Here is a 14,203-nt window from a genome sequence, read left to right on the forward strand (position 1 = left end):
GGGGTGTGGTGTTACAAAACTGAATCTCCCAAAAGGTGAAATATTCACTTCATAGCAAACCAATGTTGAGGCAGAAAGAGGACAATCCACGAGGTGATGGAGTACTCACATTCCAAATATACTAGATGTACGGTGCCCTAAAATTACCTGTCGACATGCTATAAAATTACCCATGAAACCAAAACACCAAAGCCACCTTCAAGGAACAGCTCCATAACCAAAGCTTGCGAGATGAGAATCTGTCGTTGGCAAGCCAAACCTGAATGTTGTAGAAACAGCAGGAAATGACGGGAATGAGGTACGAGGACTCCAGAGGGTCCATCTGTCCAATAAAAGTTGCTGCGTACTGCAGGGCTTGAAGGCGCATGTCGTAATCTACGTCGTCCACGTGCCTCCTGTCCAGAGCGTTCATCTGAAATCACGGCACAATCAGGTTGACTTCTTTTGTTTCCGTGACAAGACCGAAGGTTCCGTGACAAGACAAGACTGATCCACAAGAACATCTCGGGCCCAATAAATTTGTGTATATACATATACATATATATATATATATATATATATATATATATATATATATATATATATATATATATATATATATATACACTGTATATCGTTTTTCGCCCTATCTCTCAACGGTGAAGAATCACTTAAAGAATTCTAGTATCCAGATCGAGAGGCGGATCTTCACCAAAATCGAATCAGTTCATCATTGTCACACACCCAACCTGCCCACCAAATTTCATCCGAATCCGTTCACAACTTTTTGAGATATCCTGCACACAAACAAACAAACAAGCAGTCATAGACTGGTACTTACGAAATCGTCAACTTGACCTCTGACCTTGTCTAATAAAACCTGTCTCTCGAGAAGGTAGCGACCATCAAAAATCGTAACGTCGACCGAAGCAAAAATCTCCATTTCTCCACGCAATTATATTAAACCTTAACGTAACTCAACGACGCATCTGCTCGAGCGCACTGCATCATGGGACGACCCGTGACGCCTCGAGTGAAATATTTTTTATACAATCTTAAAACGTCTCCAAAACATCCGATTTTTACCAGAATTTCGACAACCGAGTTTTAATTCGACCTTGTCGAATAAAAGCTGTCTCTAGAGAAGGTAGCGACGCAAACCAGAAGTTTCTATGATGATCTGTACCAAACCATCAAAAATCAAATGTTTGACCTCACTGTGACCTTGACCGATTTTAACCAAAATCTAATCAGCACGAGCCACCACCCTCCTGAATCACGTGGTGTAATTTGACATTGGTAGCTTCTTCCGTTCTTGAGTTATAATTTTTTTTGATGTTTGACCTCACTGTGACCTTGACCTTTGACAGATTTTGACCAAAATCTAATCACCGCTTGCCATCACCCTCCTGAATCACGTGGTCTAATTTGACATTGGTAGCTTCTTCTGTTCTCGAGTTATCGTGCCTACAAACAAACACACAAACAAACAAACAAACAAACAAACAAGCAGTCAAAGACTGGTACTTATGAAATCGTCAACTTGACCTCTGACCTTGTCTAATAAAAGCTGTCTCCAGAGAAGGTAGCGACGCAAACCAGAAGTTTCTACGATGATTCTGTTCCAAAACCATCAAAAAAAAATCGAATGTTTGACCTCACTGTGACCTTGACCTTTGACCGATTTTGACCAAAATCTAATCAGCACTAGCCATCACCCTCCTGAATCACGTGGTGTAATTTGACATTGGAAGCTTCTTCCGTTTTCGAGTTATCGTGCCTACAAACAAACAAACAAACAAGCAGTCATAGACTGGTACTTACGAAATCGTCAACTTGACCTCTGACCTTGTCTAATAAAAGCTGTCTCTTGAGAAGGTAGCGATGCAAACCAGAAATTAATTAATCAGCCACCAAAAATTAATCAGCTGAGCGCCAGACCATGAACTATATTCCCATGAAGTTTGAAGACGATCCGATCCAAATTACTCAAAAAATAAGGGTTTCGTCGACTCCCCTGATTTGCGACAAAGTGACCTTGACCTTTGACCTTGACCTTCAAAATTTTGTGCGCTGAAAGGGACCTCTATAGGCCTCTGATCTGCGAAGTTACAAAAATTTCCAATGATAACTGTGCTCTGCAGAGTGATTTATACGTGATTACAGACCAAAAACAAACAAAAAAAACAACAAAAAAACATATGAAGGTCAAGGCCAATCGCCACCAAAAACTAATCAGCTGAGCGCCAGACCATGAACTATATTCCCATGAAGTTTGAAGACGATCCGATCAAAATTACACAAAAAATAAGGGTTTCGTCGACTCCCCTGATTTGCGACAAAGTGACCTTGACGTTCAAAATTTTGTGCACTGAAAGGGACCTCTATAGGCCTCTGATATGCGAAGTTACAAAAATTTCCAATGATAACTGTGCTCTGCAGAATTTTTTATCCGTGATTACAGACAAACAAAGAAACAAAAAAAAAAACATATAAGCTGACTAACATATCTTGCAAAAACTTCGTTTTGGCAAGATAACAAACAGAAACAGAAGTCATCAATATATTTCCGAAATCTTTAGATTTCATAAGTAACAAACCAACATATTTGACAAAATCATAGATTTCGTGAAGTAAAAATGGCCCATAGGGCCAGGACTTGACGTAATTCAACAAGATCGCGTACCATCGAGAATATTGAGCGATATAATAGGTATTTTGGGGTGAAACATAGTTTTTAGGGTAAACAAACAAACAAAAAAAAAGCAGGCCCGGTGCGGCTTATATTGCTGACTTCACGTGCGTATTGCGCGACGCCTACTCAAAGGTTTTTTTCTAGAATTGCAATATGAGAGAATATATCTGAACCCCATAGATCTAAACCCCGAGGTTCAGATCTGCGATGAGAGGATTGTGGAATATTAGAGGCCGAGGAGATTCGTTTTAAATTCCGTTAAATTGTTCACTGTGAATGGTAATTTTTCTGAATATTTGGTGGCATTATGATTCATAAGTGATCATGACTACCATGAAAAACCGTAGATAGTACTTACCATGTTAAATTAAAATACCTGTCACCTCCGTAATCCGTAACGGATGTGACCAATTTTTAATCCAGTCAAAGATACTCCCCTCCTACGTCCGTGTTTCAAATTTGAAAGGAATCCGTTAAGATTTGGCGGAGACATGAATTTTTAAAAATCGACCCATGCAAAAAGATATGGATTTTCACGATTTTCAGGAATTTTTCCTGACCTTGACCTTTGACCTTGACATGTCAAAAGTTATAGGGTTCTATTCTGGTGGCCAATAAGTCCATTGGTGAAGTTCCATGACATTCCGACTCGAAATGCGACCTGAAGAGCGAGACGTACACACAAACAAACAAAACAAACCAACATACTTGACAAAATCGTAGATTTCGTCAAGTAACAAGCAGTCATAGACAGGTACTTACGAAATCGTCAACTTCACCTCTGACCTTGTCGAATAAAAGCTGTCTCTCGAGAAGGTAGCGACGCAAACCAGAAGTTTCTACGATGATTCTGTACCAAACCATCAAAAATCGTAATGTCGAGCGAAGCATAAATCTCCATTTCTCCACGCAATTATTTAATATTATTTTATCAAAGTCACAAAACCGTAATATTCGGCCATCCACCAACAATCTTTACATAATCCGACGGCTTAGCGAGTCAGGAATGCGACGATAACCTTTATTGGGATAAAAAAAATGACTTTTAAACACCATCTTTATCGAAAACACCGTTAGCGCGCACACGGAAAATCTTTACGTGATCAACGACGCCTCTGCTCGAGCGCGCTGCACCACGTGACGAGCTGTGACGCGGAGAGTGAAATATTTTTTATACAATCTTAAAACGTCGCCAAAACATCCGATTTTTACCAGAATTTCGACAACCGAGTTTCAAGCGTCCCAAGCGATCGCGAAAACCGAAGACAAAATTAAAATCGAAGTTAAAACAAACTCGTAACGTCGACCGAAGCAAAAAATCTCCATTTCTCCACATGAATTTATGGAATTATGTTTGACCTCACTGTGATCTTGACCTTTCACCAATTTTGACCAAAATCTAATCAGCGCGAGCCATCATCCGCCTAAATCACGTGGTGCAATTTGACATTGGTAGGTTCTTCCGTTCCCGAGTTATCGTGCCAACAAACAAACACACACACACAAACAAACAGTCATAGACTTGTACTTACGAAATCGTCAACTTGACCTCTGACCTTGTCTAATAAAAGCTGTCTCTGGAGAAGGTAGCGACGCAAACCAGAAGTTTCTACGATGATTCTGTACCAAACCATCAAAAAAATCGAATGTTTTGGATGTTTGACCTCACTGTGACCTTGACCGTTGATCGATTTTGACCAAAATCTAATCAGCGCTAGCCACCACCCTCCTGAATCACGTGGTGTAATTTGACATTGGGAGCTTCTTCCGTTCTCGAGTTATCATTTTTTGGATGTTTGACCTCACTGTGACCTTGACCTTTGACCGATTTTGACCAAAATATAATCAGCACTAGCCATCATATACTTACGAAATCTTTAGATTTCCTAAGTAACAAATGAAGTTGCTCGTTGAGCAAGGAATTGTCAGAATAACTTTGTCATATCTCCATGATCTCTGAAAAAAACAAAAATTGGAGATCAATTTGGTTCTTATAAGTTGATAGTGCTACAGTTTAATCAGTTATAGCACTTAGTTTGGTCATGATCATAACTTGGAAGTCAATCGGACTTGAAATGGCATTTTTATCGCAATTTGAAATTTTTGACTCGACCCCCCTGACATTCGACCCCCGACCGCTAATTAGGGTGTTGGTGTGACACCCCGAGGAGACATATGGTTGGATGCAGAATTGGAAGATGCACATTTTGGATTTGGTTTGAAGTCAATTACGACCATTTTAGCGAACATTATTGCGAAAATAAGAATTTCGGTTTTTCGGTAACCTTGACCTTTGACCTAGATTCACCAAAAACGACAAGTGTCTAAGTTAGACCATGGCCGACGTCTGTACCCAGTTTGGTCATGATCGCTGAAACGGTGTGGCTGCTACAGGGTAAACAAACACACAAACAAACAGACAGACACACATAATGACACACACAACCGACCAACATTCGGATTTCGGCAATTAACAAATAGACAAGGGTGAAAACGTAACCTGCTTCCACCTTTGGTGTTGGAGGTAATGATAAACTAGGAAGCATCTCAAAATGCAAAGCCCATCCGCATCTGCTTTGTACTCAAGATAAACTTGACGAAAACGACTTGAATTAAAAATAAAATAAAAAAAATAAAAATTGCACACGCTTCTCCAGATTCTCATTATAAATGTCTTTGTTTTTTGTTTTGTTTTTTAAACCATCTGAGTTTTTGTCATGCAAATCTTCAAAAAAAAAAACACACACACACACACACACACACACACACACACACACACACACACACACACACACACACACACACACACACACACACACTCACACACACACACACACACACACACACACACACACACACACACACACACACACCCTCTGCTGCACAGGGGCGACGGGTAATAAATGGGAGAAATGTAATCGTGAAAAAAACTCATTGTGTTGATCACTACCCAAGACCAAACGGATGTGGAACGTATCAACTCTCGACAAGCGACACCACCAAGAGGGATACCTGAGAATTCTCAACGACATCACTTTGTAGATTCGTTAAACTGTACTCATGTCAAAATTATATGTTTGCTCTATGTTGGTTCACTGTTCAATCAGTTGGCCAAGAAGTCAGCCACCGCTCCTCAATATGCTCAACTAAAAGGCTCCGTTCCACTTTGGGGACATCAAGGAGAGATGCAACCAAATAACCTCTATTCACGAAAAATAACCACAGAGGCAGTAATGTGATGTCAATCATTTAATATACATCAACAGGTGTATAAAACAGAGACAAACGTACACATACCTTGATAATTGCTTCGGTTATGTAAGTAACAGAGTTATCCAACTCTCCCAGGGTCTGGAGAAAAAAAAAGAAAGAAAAAAAAAGATCACAAGGAAGCCATCATGAGAGAAACATGTAATCAGACTCGTCACTTTAGCTGGGGTCCCGCAAACTCCAGCTGGCGAGACCCTCAGTAGAGGGTCATGTGTGATGGTTAACAGGGCACGGTGGTTGCCCAGGCAATGGCAAAGCTCCATGTAAGGATGGTCCACAGCAGTCATGTGGCTTGAGATAGTTGAAAGTTGTTGTTTCTTTCATCGATTTCATCTTACCAATCACGACTACCAACTCAATGCCTAATTGGACAAATATATTTCACAAACAGTGGGCCAAGAACAGTGAGGGAGGTTTATTTGGCATCCCCAACTTAGTACTTAAGATCCAGGTGTTGGGATCACAGTTTCAAATGTCATACATCTATGTTGGCCTGTCTATCGTCCTTGTCCGATATGATCCAGGTACAAGATCCTCCAAGAACCCGAGAGATGGTATAATAAATCAATTTAACTGGCAGACACTCTCCAGGCGATCTTGTTCCATGCATGCAACACGTCCTTTTGACGTGTACCTTTATTTGAGTGGTGTATAGGCAACTGGCAGCTGCCTCAATCACTCCCAAAAGAAAGAAAAACCCCAAGTTCTGTGCATGAAGCAAAAACATACTGCTTATAATTCAAAACACCTCACTGCACTGGAAAACATGGGGACTGGAATACGGAATGTGGAAATGGTTTGACTTGCAATACCCTCCCCCACCTGGAGGTGGCGCTACACGATACACATTTACATAGAAAAATTTGCGTCCTCCCCCAACCCCACCACCGGCAAAGATAAAAACAACCCAAAACTCTAATTGGGGTCATGCTGATCCTATGTAGAAAGTCTGGATGTAATTGGGCCAGAACCATAGGAGTAGCATGACAAACAAAAACTCTTATAAACAAACACTGGTCCATGGATTACAGTGGAGATGAAACCCCAAAGAAAATAAGACACACTTTGGATCATCCTCCAGGGCGATACAGTATATCGTTATCGTCCCAGGCCCAAAATTCCCAGTTTTCCTGTCATTACGGTAAACGACGCGCGCTTTTTGATGAGAAAATGACGATGTATTCTCGCTCAACATGGAGGAGAAACATGACCATCTCAGATATTCAAATCACCATTGTAAAACATCGCACACAAACACCACACGACGGACGAAGTATGTGGCAAGTTAAACACAGGACAAACACAAAAGAAAAATGGCGCATGGAGAGAAGAAACATCACACGAATCAGACGTTCAAAACAGCGATGATTCACCATCTCAAATCACTGATGAAATCAAGAGCCAGGTGTTACGGTAGTTTGTGCAAGAAGACCTCCTGAAACACCAGGCCTGTTCTCTCTCGTTGATAAACTTTTAAAGACGGTAAGAGGTCCTCACCCACGACTCCGTCTCGATGACAAACCGAACGATTTAGACACCATTCAGAAGATGATGTCACGTATTCACACTTCATTCAGCAAACTTGCTCAAGATCCCACACTTTCTTCTGATCCGATTAGTCTCTTACCTGTCCGTCAAGACGCAGCCTAATCAATGATTGCCAACTCAACGAAAACAATTTCTTCAAAGAATCCAGTTCCATCAGTCGTCGATTGTTTCGACACTTTCAATTCCTCCATCGAATCATGTGCAGTTCCCATCCTCTGATATGGGCCAAACCAATCTCCATCGTGAAGAAACTTAGCCGGGGCACAAACTATCCTCAGAATCACACACCTGTTTCTTTCACATTTCATGAGCAAAAATCAAGAACGTACATTTACCGTTCGCTCACTGGAAGACCTGCACCAGCATGTGCTTTGAGAACCCCTCCAGTCTGGTTTCACATACACGCGCACACACCTTTTTTAATTTTCCACCTTTTGTTGCCTTGTAGCCTGGAAGTAAATTTAATTAAATCAGACTTTTTCCACCTTTATTTACACATTGTAACCCACAACTTCCAAGTGGGGGGGGGGACGGGGTGGGGAACTCGACAAATTTCAGAAAAATAATGAAAAATACAAAACTAGAATATCTTGGTTAAGTGCCCCTACCCCCCCCCCTCCCGAGTTAATACTCGGTGGAAGCATCTTTGACAGCAGTGACAGCTGATGTTCTGTTGGGATAGGTCTCTACCAACTTTGCACACCTTGATTGAGCAATATTTGCCCATTCTTTTGAACAAAATTGTTCAAGCTCCTTAAAGTTACATGCGGAGCATTGTTGGACAGCAATCTTCAAGTCATGCCAGAGATTTTTTGATAGGATTTATGTCGGGGTTCTGACTGGGCCACTCAAGGACATTTATCGTTTTTGTTCCTTAGCCACTCCAGTGTGGCTTTGGCTCTGTGCTTCGGGTCGTTGTCATGTAGAAAGGTGGAACTTCTGTCCCAATTTCAACTTTCTTGCAGAGGGCAGCAGGTTTTCCTCTCTGATTTTTCTGTATTTTGCTCCGTCCATTTTCTCATCTATTCTGACAAGTGCCCCAGTCCCTGGTGATGAGGAACATCCCCATAACATGATACTGCCACCACCATGCTTCACAGTAGGGATGGTGTTCTTCAGGTGATGTGCTGTGTTGGGTTTTCACCAAATGTAACGTTCTGTATTTCGGCCAAGAAGTTCCATCTTGGTTTCGTCAGAACACAACTCTTTGCCACATGGCTTCAGAATCTCCAGAGTGGTTTTTTTTTGCATTCCTAACACGGGACTCAAGGTGGGATTTTTTGAGTAATTGCTTCCTTCTTTCTACACTTCCGTACAGGCCAGACTTGTGGATTGCTTCGGATATTGTCACGTGCACACAGTGACCAGTCTTTACCATGAAGGCAAGTTGCTCTTTCAAAGTTACCATTGGCTTCTTGGTGGCCTCTCTGATCAGTCTCTTCCTTGCTAGGTCATCCAGTTTGGAGGGACAGCCTGATCTCGGCAGGGTCTTAGTGGTACCATTCACCTTCCACTTCTTCATGATTGTCTTAATTGTGCTCCAAGGGATATTCAAGGCCTCTGAAATATTTTTTATACCCATTCCCTGATCTGTGCCTTTCCACAACTTTATCCTGGAGGTCTTTTGAAAGCTCCTTGGTGTGAAATACACTACTCAGCAGCAGAAACCTACAGCAACAGCTGATTTTATTCTGAAATAATCAAAATCACCACACTTTAACACAGGTGGAGGCCAATTAACTTGGTGTGTGATTTTGAAGGCGATTGGTTACACCTGAGCTAATTTACAATTGTTATTATAAGGGACGAAGACACTCATCCAACCAAGATATTCTAGTTTTGTATTTTTAATTAATTTTCTGAAATTTGTTGAATTTGTTTTTCACTTGTAAGTTGTGGGTTACGATGTGTAAATAAAGGTGGAAAAAGTCTGATTTAATGAAATTGAATTCCAGGCTACAAGGCAACAAAAGGTGAAATTTTTTGAAAAGGGGGTGTACACTTTAGATTGGCACTGTATACTCGAGGGGTATGCTTTCACATTGTAAGCTATAACGAACGGTGCTTTCCCATTGTCCCAAGTTGCACTCATTTTTGGATGCTTTCCGATGGTTCTCTGATTTTTCCCGGTGTCTCGGCTTTGATGTCCATTGGCACACGGAATTTCAGCTTTCTCAGTCACGAGGAAGTTTCCGAACATTAATATCAGTGAGTCGGTGGGAATGGGCTATATAGATTACTCGCGGGGTCTGCTTACACATTGTAACTGATAATGAACCGTGCTTCCCCATTTTCTCGGGTCGCTCACCTGCATGTTATTTTTCATTTACAGATGCTTTATGATGGTTCTGTGATTTTCCCTGGTGTATCACCTTTCATGTCCGTCGGCACGCAAAATTACCGTCCTTCTCCATAGTCTCGAGTTGCTCTCCTGCATTTTTTCCATTTACGGATGTTTTCCAAAGGATGTGTGATTTTCCCCAGTGTATCAGCTTCGATGTTCATCAGCACACAAAATTTCAGCTTTCTCCATCACCGGGAAAGTACTGATCATTAATATCAGTCAGTGAGTGAGTGAGTCAGCTAGTCGTACCTCCTAACTGTCATGGTGAGCATCAGCCACGGATTATGTCTAACACGGTAAAACCACATAATCCGCAAAGAACAACCGCCCATCTGCCACCCCGATGAGAGTCCAACAACAAATGTCCATCCGAGTGACGGCAAGCATATTGATGCCTTGCCCTGCCTGAAAAACACCTGGGTGGCAGTTTATACCTGGGGTGGAATTTAAACCCTGGTTAGACAGCTGGGAGGTGAATGTGTGTACTTTTCAGCTATCTAGCTCGCCTTATTGAAATAAACTCGGTACAATTTTATAGAATTTCAAATTCAGCTTTTGCTCTTAAATCGACGAGACTCAGGTCGACCGGATGTCATCTTCTGCATTCTTTCAAACTCAAATGTGAATGTCCAGAACCTTTTTTTGTTGTTAAACTCGATGCTGCTAAGGATGACATGCTGGTCTTTTGGCCTTGTCAGTCCTCAAAACGATCCAACCCAGAGAGTTTTTTATTTATTTAATGATATGCAACCTGTGGCCGCATATTTTTCTGGGGGCACGGCTGTGCCACTGATGGAATGCCCTCTATCACCAGTACACTGGTACTCATTTCGCCGACCTCGGAAGGACGACAATCTGAGTCAACCCCATCTAGTGTTTATTCAACAGCCAACAGGGGCTCAAACTCAAGACCCAAGGATCGTAAGCCAAGAACCTTAACCATCAACCCAACACCACACCTCCCCAAAGAGTGAAAACTGGGGATCGCCACTTGATCCTTTCAATTCCTTCAAATCTAGGTGTCACTGTGGACTCAGCTCATTCCGATATTCTGCACATTGATAAAATCCATCACTGGTTTCTTTCATCTGCACAATATCACCAAAATCTGCTCATGCTGATAGCAGACGCCTGAAAATTCAATCATTGCAAATACTGAACTTGGATGACTACAACTCACTGCTAAGCTCATCAGGCTTCCCTTCGACTTCTCTTGAGGCCCTTAGAACCCATTCGGAATATGATGGCCAGGCTCGTACATTTGATCACTTCACTCCGATTCCCCAAACACTACACTGGCTCCTAATACAGTATACCAATGTATCAGTTCATAACATATCGAGAATAACATTGAAAGCCAAACATAACTTGGTTCGACATATATTCCAGACAAAAATGTATACCTTGTGTGCCTGCAAGAAAGCTACGGTCCAACAACAGGAAACTCCTGGTAGTTTATTGGAAAAGGATTTAGACTTGCAATGATTGAGCATTCTTCATATATCCTCCTGAACTGTACAACTCAGGTGCTTTGACATTTACAGTTGCTTCTTAAATTTTTACTTTTCTCACCTTTTCTTTGTAAATTGCTTTGACGTTTGGCTGCTGAATGAAACGTGCTACTGCATATAGTAAATTGATCGATTAATTGATACGGCACCTGGAAGAGTGTACAAAGCTTCTGGCGAGAAGGTGACGTCTTCAACAAACAGATTAGGCGAGAGAGGGGTTGGAGGAACAGGCTGGGGCTTCGGCACCGAGGAAGGAGCTTCAGGAGAATTTCGAGCAAACGAAGCTCAATGTCCTGAAGGAAGAAGCGACCAAAGGATAAATGGCAACAAACGGTGAGCAATGCAAGCACAAAGGTGAGCATTGTACATACAAGGCTCATTTCGTTCACCTGGCTGAGCATGCCCTTGTTTAAGTACGGGATGAGCAGGCCGACCAGAAGGTTGCTCTGATCCTCGTTTTCTACAAATCCACTCAACCTGCAGAACCGAGAATTTGCGACTCAAAACTGAGCAATGAATTGAAGAAGCAGAAGCAGCTTAAATTATCAAAATAGGCTCAGGTGAGATGTCATGAGGTCAACGGCCGCTCACTGGGACAAGATGTCGAGGTTATATGACATGTCGTCCCATTGGCCTTTGGGCTGCAAGGTGCCAGCGAGGAACTGCAGTAGAGTGGACACGTGTGGACGCACCAGTTGGGAACCCAGGCTCAGGCTCTCAGCAGCTATCGGACAGCGAATGCAACATTATGTACGTTGTCATATCAGTTTTCATTCTTATACAAGTCCCAGCTACAGTATATCTAGTCCAATCACCATGCACACCTGGTGTCTCCACGATCTCGATAGAGAAACAACCGCCTGTAGGAAGTGAAGGCATGTTCTCTGAGGGCTGAAAGTCGGGAGTGGTGAGTAAACTCCAGACAATGCTCAGAACCATTTTGGTTGTCTTTGGTGCAGTGGGCTTGGCTCCAAGGAGACTAAACAGTACAGGAAGCAAACCACCTGGTTGCTCTGCAGATTTCTTTGCAAACAAAGGAAAGTACCTAAAGGGAGGGACAGAAGAAACAAATAAATCCACCACATTAGAAACATCATAAACACATGTTCAACATTCGGTGAAAGGCCAGCTGGCTCATTGATGACCTCCACGGTGAGGGGGATGGGGGCGAGGTGAGGGCTAATCTGCCTGCCTTGCCTGCTCTGAGCTGCAGGTAATGCCAGCGCACACGTTGTGATCAACTTAATACCATCAGGACAACTTGGGAAAGGCACTAATTTGATACTAATGAAAATACACAGACTCAAACTTCCTGGAATTATATAAAAATAATCACCATCATAAATTTGTGACCAAACGATGGGTGGTAAATTCATCGAAGGACAGCAAGTTGAAAATAAAAAGGGACATCTGTTGGACCCAAAACTGGAGATGACTGACCTCCAACAGCAACAATGGCCTCTACCGGAAGTTATAAAGAAGTGGCATCACCATCCTCTACCGGTCATTAGAGAGAAGTGGCATCACCGTCCTCTACCGGTAGTTATAGAGAAGCGGCGTCACTGACCTCCACCGGGAGGAATTAGAGAGAAGTGGCATCACCGTCCTCTACCGGTAGTTATAGAGAAGCGGCGTCACCGACCTCCACCGGGAGGAATTAGAGAGAAGCGGCGTCACCGACCTCCACCGGGAGGAATGAGAGAGAAGCGGCGTCACCGACCTCTACCGGGAGGAGTTAGAGAAGCGGCATCACCGACCTCGACCCGGAGTTAGAGAGAAGCCGCATCACCGACCTAAACCGGGAGTTTGAGAGAAGCGGCATCACAGACCTCTATCAGGAGGAGTTAGAGAGAAGCGGCGTCACCGACCTCCACCGGGAGTTAGAGAGAAGCGGCGTCACCGACCTCTACCGGGAGGAGTTTGAGAGAAGCGGCGTCACCGACCTCTACCGGGAGGAGTTGGAGAGAAGCGGCGTCACCGACCTTTAAAGGGATGAGTTAGAGAGAAGCGGTGTCACCGGCCTCTACCGGGAGGAGTTTGAGAGAAGCGGCGTCACCGACCTCTACCGGGAGGAGTTAGAAAGAAGCGGCGTCACCGACCTCTAAAGGGATGAGTTAGAGAGAAGCGGCGTCACCGACCTCTACCGGGAGGAGTTGGAGAGAAGCGGCGTCACCGACCTCTAAAGGGATGAGTTAGAGAGAAGCGGCGTCACCGACCTCTACCGGGAGGAGTTTGAGAGAAGCGGCGTCACCGACCTCTACCGGGAGGAGTTAGAAAGAAGCGGCATCACCGACCTCTACCGGGAGGAGTTAGAGAGAAGCGGCGTCATTGACCTGAACCGTTAGTTCGAGGGAAGTGGTGTCACAGACATCCCCACCGGAATTCCTGGAGATTTAATGGCATCACCGACCTCTCCTGGTAGTTATAAAGAAGCGGCGGCACCACTCACCTCCAACCTCCATCAGTTCGTACCACAATTGTCTGCACCTCAGCGGGCGCAACACTCAGTGCCTCGAGTGCATTCAGATACACGTCCGTTTTATCATCTCAATATTTCACTCAAACTTATTGAAAACTCAAATAGTTGTCCAAACCGTTGACCCAACTTGTTCACAAAACAAGTAGATTCATCAGTCAAATCAAGAATAATTTAGCATTCCCACCGCACCCAAAATCCCATCTGCCATGCTCACCTCGCCTGTTTGCTCCAGATGGATGCGAGATTAAGCAAGGCCATCGAGAATGACGAACTCCTTGGAGTTAATCGGCTCACCTAATAGACGGAGTAAGAGGGAGAAAAAGGGAAAGGCAGCATCACGCAGCAATCGTACAAAATGTTTCAGTCTTTGCAATGCT

General features: G+C 43.2%; 1 protein-coding gene and 1 pseudogene across 2 annotated transcripts in view; both read right to left on the reverse strand.

Annotated features, from left to right (window-relative positions):
• UTP20 (UTP20 small subunit processome component) overlaps positions 1 to 14,203 on the reverse strand; it is a 121,726-nt gene that overhangs the window by 52,176 nt on the left and 55,347 nt on the right. For both annotated transcript variants that reach the window (XM_085886897.1, XM_085886898.1), the window contains 7 exons: positions 14,041 to 14,120; positions 12,172 to 12,392; positions 11,939 to 12,071; positions 11,737 to 11,824; positions 11,497 to 11,640; positions 5,972 to 6,025; positions 260 to 412 (listed from right to left, as the gene is read on the reverse strand). In XM_085886897.1, coding sequence (XP_085743023.1) covers positions 260 to 412; positions 5,972 to 6,025; positions 11,497 to 11,640; positions 11,737 to 11,824; positions 11,939 to 12,071; positions 12,172 to 12,392; positions 14,041 to 14,120 — 873 coding nt within the window. The remainder of the gene's footprint in view (positions 1 to 259; positions 413 to 5,971; positions 6,026 to 11,496; positions 11,641 to 11,736; positions 11,825 to 11,938; positions 12,072 to 12,171; positions 12,393 to 14,040; positions 14,121 to 14,203) is intronic.
• On the reverse strand, positions 12,966 to 13,644 carry LOC147025670 (uncharacterized; annotated as a pseudogene).

The sequence above is a fragment of the Eptatretus burgeri genome, chromosome 6 (assembly GCF_056783735.1).
Source record: "Eptatretus burgeri isolate ZD-2024b chromosome 6, Ebu_testis_v1, whole genome shotgun sequence".
Classification (NCBI taxonomy): Eukaryota; Metazoa; Chordata; class Myxini; order Myxiniformes; family Myxinidae; genus Eptatretus; species Eptatretus burgeri.